This window comes from Macrobrachium rosenbergii, chromosome 42 (genome assembly GCF_040412425.1).
Source record: "Macrobrachium rosenbergii isolate ZJJX-2024 chromosome 42, ASM4041242v1, whole genome shotgun sequence".
Taxonomy (NCBI): Eukaryota; Metazoa; Arthropoda; class Malacostraca; order Decapoda; family Palaemonidae; genus Macrobrachium; species Macrobrachium rosenbergii.
In genome coordinates, this window is record NC_089782.1 from 53,139,288 (window position 1) to 53,146,929 (window position 7,642).

General features: G+C 37.1%; 1 protein-coding gene across 1 annotated transcript in view; it reads right to left on the reverse strand.

The window, feature by feature from the left end:
- The window catches only part of LOC136827835 (protein TonB-like), a 14,730-nt gene extending 10,343 nt beyond the window's left edge, over positions 1 to 4,387 (reverse strand). The window contains exon 1 of the mRNA XM_067085295.1: positions 4,138 to 4,387. Coding sequence (XP_066941396.1) covers positions 4,138 to 4,387 — 250 coding nt within the window. The remainder of the gene's footprint in view (positions 1 to 4,137) is intronic.
- Between the last annotated feature and the right edge of the window lie 3,255 nt (positions 4,388 to 7,642).

A 7,642-nucleotide genomic window follows, 5' to 3' on the forward strand; every position in this document is an offset into this window, starting at 1 on the left:
TATATATATATATATATATATATATATATATATATATATATATATATATATATATATATATACATACACACATATATACAAAATAAATTTTAATCCAAAACTTAATTACAGATATACTTGTTAATCTCTTTAATAGGTCTTGGTTTCAGATAAAATCTAAAAAATTTAAGGAAATAACTTAATGAAATAAAAAAAACTTTAAGTGATAGCGAAACTACCTCTATCGGCCTACAGAAAATCTATGGGAGTTAAAAATACTGATTGTATAAACCTTTCCCCTTAAATTAACAATCTAAAAAAAACGTGCAGTTGTAAAGATAAGAATACAAAAATGCACCCAGCTTCTTTTGGGGATCTTCTTCAAAAACAGTAATTGAGAGAGAGAGAGAGAGAGAGAGAGAGAGAGAGAGAGAGAGAGAGAGAGAGAGAGAGAAAACGATTGAAAGGATGCCGACCCATTCAAGATGAGGATAAAGACAGTTAAGAAGACGTAAGGCTCGTGATACCACACTCCGGCCCAGAATGAAAGGAAGACGCTCCAAGTAGACCTTAAATAAATCCCGAGAGAAGTGCGGAAGATGATTCTGCCGACAGACTTCACTTACACTCGTCCGAAGGTAAAGGGAAATTGTCTATCAAACGGAGCAGATGTACAGACACTAATGATGATGGTACTGTTACAAGGGGGACATCAAATGTCTTCAGAAAATGTATAAGATATACTGCACATACTAAGGTATCATTCATATATATATATATATATATATATATATATATATATATATATATATATATATATATATATATATATATATATATATATATATATATATTGCATATATTACTGACAGGACCTCATTGAAACTTGATGGTATCTACGGAGATATTTATGCAATAAAAGTTATGAGTTTTCCAGGACTAACAGTCCTCACTGTCAAGTATCTACGTAGATACCATCCAGTTTCAATGAGATCCCGTCAGTAATTGCATTAATGCGCAGATAATTGTGTAAGTGCTAAATTTAATATATATATATATATATATATATATATATATATATATATATATATATATATATATATATATATATTATATACATTCATATATATATACGTATATATATAATTAATATACATATATATAATTATATATACATACATACTGTATATATATACATATATATATATATGTATATATATATATATATATATATATATATATATATATATATATATATATAAAGAGAGAGAGAGAGAGAGAGAGAACTGACACCCTTCAGTGGCGACAGCATCACATCCTGTCCACAACAACTGCAAGATACAATTCCAAATATTATTGCATTCACTCACGATCGTTTCATGTTCCATCGGTATTCTTTCCTGCAATCAATAATCTTATAATACCATATTTAAAAAGAAACTCTCGCAGCTGTGTCAGCTTTGCATTTGAGTAAGAACGCGTGACTCAGACAGCAGGGGGCAAATTAATTGGTTTCAGATTTAATGAGAAAACAAAAGGTCATTAAGTCATCTTTATTTGGACACATAAAGAGGAGCCTCTCTCTCTCTCTCTCTCTCTCTCTCTCTCTCTCTCTCTCTCTCTCTCTCTCTCTTACATAATTGAAATTCTTACAAGAAATCTATCATTAATAACAATAATCCAAAAACTGTATGAGAATAATAATTCAATTAGATACTGATGAAACTTTGAGAGAGAGAGAGAGGAGAGAGAGAGAGAGAGAGAGAGAGAGAAGAGCGAATGTAATTTATACACATCTGAACGGAATATTTACACACAGCTCTGACAACAGGAAGCGCCTTTACAATTCCTCCTGACGGCCAGCCACACAAACAAACACGACAGACTTAATGCTAATCAAAGCTCTTGGGCATGACATAATGGGAAAGAGAGAAGGGGGTGAGGGGGTTACTCCTTATGGGTGGGGAGAAGGGGTGATACCTCTGAGTGGGGCCTAGGTGAGATGACCTACGGGGGATTGTTGAGTATCAGGGAAATAGTCTAGTAGTAATAGTAGTAGTGGTGGTGGTGGTAGTAGTTGCGGTAGTTAGTGTTAGTAAAGGCTTGTGATAAGAAGGGGAGTGAGGGGGAGGTGAAGGGGAGAGAGCCATAATTCTCCTGCTGGTGGCACTTTCAGCTTAGGTGTGCCAACGTAACGTCTTGGCAACCACCTCAACCCTTTCCCCCCTACAACCTCTCTCTCTCTCTCTCTCTCTCTCTCTCTCTCTCTCTCTCTCTCTCTCTCTCTCTCTCTCTCGTGGCCTCAGGGATAACCTTGTTTTTATTGTCGAGTGTGTGAAGTGTTAGACGAACGACTTCCGATAAATCTCCCGAAGAGCCTTCGATGTCACACGATATTGGCATGATTGTAGATAATCTCCATAGGGCCATTTGGAACGCGTATTTCTGTTATTCTCGCGCGTCTGCATTAAGAATTCCCCCCCATCCCCCACATTCGGTTTTTTACTCACGCAAAATTTGAATAATGGCTTTCTTGGTTTTTTTTGTGGGGGGGGGGGGTTCCTCCGCTGTCTTGTCCGTGTCTTTATTAGGAAAATCCTGTTTTTTTTTATTTCGTTTATTTCCAAAAAGTTTCGGTAGTTTTCATATCTTTGTAGCCATACGAGTTGAAGGTTTCGTCGAAATTACGAACAGAATTAATCTTAGAAAGGTTAAAAGACAAAGGATGATGCTCGCCAGAACAAGCTAGAGCCAGGCAAAAGTAAAAATGACGATCCAAACGAAGTTTGAAAATTGTCCAAAAGGTTACGCATTTGTTAACAGGGAAGCAGAAAAATTCTTTAAACGCAAAACAGTCATGCAACAGAAAACAAGTACATGTGACCACAGGAAGCCATGACAGCTCAGGAGAAGATTACACAGAAATAAAACGGGGGCAGCATCTGTAAAGACAAAGTACTGTATAAAAATTCCATACTTGAACTGCAGATATAAACAACAGCAGAGCCAAATCTTAAAACCAGAAATTACCAGAACAGGAGTTCGAGAAAAGGGGAAAAATATACATTTCAGTCGGTAAAAATATATATATAAAACAAATGTTAAGAAACACAGCTCTGAACAAAACTCGTTAAATATGCAAATTCATTTCCTTGTCCACCAACACTGATGAAAAAGTTACAAGGTGATGCTAAAGTGACATATACGTTACACGGATTTCTCCCGCGCAGGAAAACTTCAATCTTCTGCTCTGATTTTGACGGACAAACATCTATAGTATATATACTTATCTTCAAGTGCGGGTTGTAGGAGCTCAATATAAACAACAGACCTTCTGCAGAGAATCACTGCAATATGAGGGAGATGCGTTAGTGAAAAGGGTAAATCATTCAGATGTTTTGCATAGAGAAAAGAAAGAGAAGTCAAGATAATACACTAGCTGGTTTACGAGATGCCAGACAGAAAGGTCCTGCAACCCCCAGTAGGTAAGGCATTGCTTATGAGCTGCTAAAGGAACAAGCTGATGTTGAAAGAAGTCTAAAGCATAAGATCAGATCCTCTCTAGAGTTAACACCTGTCATGGGAACGGATTATATATATTTATATATATATATATATATATATATATATATATATATATATATATATATATATATATATATATACACACAAGTATATACATATATACATACATATATATATATATATATATATATATATATATATATATATATATATATATATATATATATATATATATATATATGCGCGTGTGTTTGTAGTATGTGCAGAAATGTACTTTTGCCTGTATGCATATAATTTACGTGCACCGGAACTAAGCCAGCTATTCCCCATCACAGCACTCCAGAGGAACTAAGAGAAAAAGAGGCGATAAACTGCATTCGAGAGCAGAGTCCCCACCCAACTTCCTCGAAGGAGACCTCCGATATAAAAATAAGCCGGTGGTGACATCGGCGGCGACGGAAGAAGAAGAAAAGCGCGAAGAGGCAACGACATAAAACACCGTCCTTACCAAAGGCGATAAATAAAGTCGCCCATAATTACCCCCGAAAGAAGAACAAGAAGAAGAAGCCGTGCCCCCTCAAGGGCACAAAAATGCACCGCTTCAGAACGAACGAACGAAAGAGCGGCGCTTACCCGTAGAAAACTTAGGTGTTGGGATGTGGGTGAGTAGAAGGGGCAGAGTGGAAGGTGTGGGGGAGGGGAGGGGAGGGGATGGTAGGGGGGTAGGGGTGGAAGGGGTAGGGGGCGGTATACGGGGAGCGTCAAGCCCGCGAAAATAATGTAGCGCCTCCTTCACCGTCTGCTGCCTATCGGCCTCATCTGCGGCTCCTCTCCGCCCTCGAGGTTTTCCTCGTGGCTGCCATCCGTTGTCATAATCCGTCATGCAGCGCTTCTTGCCCTCACATACCGTGACAGACACACACACACACACACACACACACACACTCTCTCTCTCTCTCTCTCTCTCTCTCTCTCTCTCTCTCTCTCTCTCATCGTTCTTCATTAGCTATCGCACAGACACCGCAAGAGACTTTTTTTTTTTTATTTTATTAAAGTACGTCTGCCGAGGGGAAGCGTCTCTGTATTCGTTTTTGTACAAAACCGAAATGACTAGAAAACTTTTCCCCTCTTTTCCTCGAGATAATCACTGTACACAGAAGCGCGACTTGCTCCCCGAAAGAAACAGATCCCCACAGCCCTCCTTTTCCTTTAATCCCTTTTTGAGGAACGAGCTTCGAGAACAATAAACACAACAATTCGCCGATAAAGGAGACAGCGGAACACGAAATTAACGACAAAACCCGAATAAAAATGAGACAAGCAGGTAAAGATAAGTCGACGCAAAAGTCGGCATAATTTCCCCACACCTACAAATGACGTTTCTTCTTCACTGTCGTCTTCTTCCTCTTCTTTTTCTTACTTTTGCATAGAAAAACTCGAGCGAAATTCATCACTGGAACCTCGATGCATATACTGTAGTACACCATCGCTATCAAAATGTCCCACTTTATTTCACGTGACAAAAATTGGACCCCGGCCTTACGAGATTAACGGGTCATAACTTCTTCAACATCTCTCTCTTTCTCTCTCTCTCCATATCACACTTTTTCCCCCTCCCTTTCTCACGGAGCGTTGGTATGAAGGTGTTCTACTTCTTGTAAATTGTTTCCCGTAGGAGCCTTTAAATAAAAATGGGAAGGGCGGTGGCGTCCCCCGGCCGTAGTAGTACTCGTACGTCAGTCAGACAGACCTTCTCCTCCGTCATGAATTAAGAGTGGCATAAAGCAGCCGGTTGAAGCCCTAACACAAACACCGCTTTGATTTGCTCCGTATAAAAACGTTACTGGGGGAAAACACTTTGTATATATATATATTCTTCCCGCAGTCAAATTTATGGCTTCAAACTACATTTGACCTTTTTTTTTATTTTTTCCGTCACACGTTTTTTTTTACTATCCTCGTTTTTCTTTCCTTTTTCCTCGCAGTTAAACTAACGAGGCAGGCTAACGAAAATGCATTGCGTGAGGGAGCTGCTTCTTCTGGTTAGGAAAACTTTTTCGCCGAAATATATTGCTTGTGTATTATAACCCATGGCTCACCTTTTATATATATATATATATATATATAGATATATATATATATATATATATATATATATATATATATATATACACTCTATATATTTATATATGTGTGTGTTTCTATACGTATATAAATAAATATATATATATATATATATATATATATATATATATATATAGTATATATATATATATATATATATATATATATATATATATATATATATATATATATATATATATGTACTGTACATACAAAACACACATACATACAATCTTACATATATAAATATGGAGGCACTGATAGGGAAACAGACGAGACGGAGATATTGAGAAAATGTTCACATCTACATAAGAATAAAGACAAATCAGTAACCAGTTCCTAACAAAACAAACATTCTCATTCATAACTGAAACTTTCAACATTTATAGTCAGAGTCGACGTTACATAAACACGCATTCTAGTTAACTTTCAAGAAGGGGGACCGAATCCTAAGGTAATAATAATCCTAAATCTTTCCCCGAAACAAAACTCCCGAGGGTCAGCAGTCCATCGCTTAGAAAATATTCCTTTTTAATTTTTCCTTGGGAAAAAATATTATCTTATGAAATAATGATTCTGATCAAGCAACATAGATGTGTAGATGTGATTGTACTTTTTTTTTTTATCAGTAAGCTACACGAAATGCAGATCAGACCTTCTGCCACACTTCAGTGACACAGTCGCTAAAAAATCTACCTTGCACGGAGAATAAACCATAAACATATTTTCACGGAAACCGTAACTGGATCAGTCAGAAATAAAAAAAAAAAAAAAAAAACTTAACGCTTAAATGAACATGAGACACGAGAAGGAAAGGAGTTAATTTCATTATATTGTAGTTACAACGAAAATAAATATAAAGAATAAACATCTGAAAAACTAAATCAAAATTGAAAACACACTCTTACATAAGTAATTCTTTTAATCCCTTCTGTACGCTCATTTGGTTTTTCGGGAATAATATACCTTCTTTTGCACTCCCACTACTTAGGAAAAACCGAAATCTGGAATCTCATTTTTATTATGTGTATGTTTCTGTGCGTGAGTGTATGAGAGAGAGAGAGAGAGAGAGAGAGAGAGAGAGAGAGAGAGAGAGAGAGTTCTATTTCATATCTTGCTGATGATGACTTCTGACAATCAAGGAAGGCGTGTAAAATGGACAAGGAAAATATAAATATGTACACAAGATTACGCCATACTGATGTAATGAAATATCAAAAAACAAATATGGAATGATTAATTTAGACAAATATATGATAGTACGAGGCATCAAATAATATGAATATGAAATTTAAAAAATGTTCATAAGGCATACGTACCCGAACATAAATTCCAACGCATGTGTAACTTAGGTAGCAACATGAGAACGGCAGATCACACGTCACAACACGTGCACAATACGTACTTCAAACAAAACAACCCATGGAAACTCAGGGTTGGGGGTGGGGGTTGGGGGAAAGGAAAACAATAAATCAGAAGAAAGACAAACGAGATAGGGACGCCAATAACCCCATTTTTTTCCATGATCATTTTCTTATGGTCCGGGAGCAGACACGACACAAAAACTCCTTTGCACAATAAGGAGGAGGGGAGAGGGGTCTACAAAAAATTAATACACCCGAGGAGAAAAATAATGTTGGAACAAAACCCAAGGCTTGGCAGTCGATCCGATATAGCTGTCGGTTGCAAACCATTCTTCACAATCCCAAGCTGAGGAAGTAAGCTTCTGACAACCTGACCTCCCATTCACCTAACCCCCCTTCTCCCTAACCCACTCCTACAACATCGTGTCCTTTCTCCTACTTCCTACTCCGATAATCCTTTCCCTCCTCCTGGAGGAGAACGGGAGGACCCCTCCGGACTCCTCCCTTCTCTCGTTTTTCCCGTTCCTAATAATTTACAGATATCTCCATGGCTCAATGAAAGGTCGGCGACCTGACATGATGATGAAGTAAACTTTTTATATAGTAAATATTTTATATATATATATATATATATATATATATATATATAT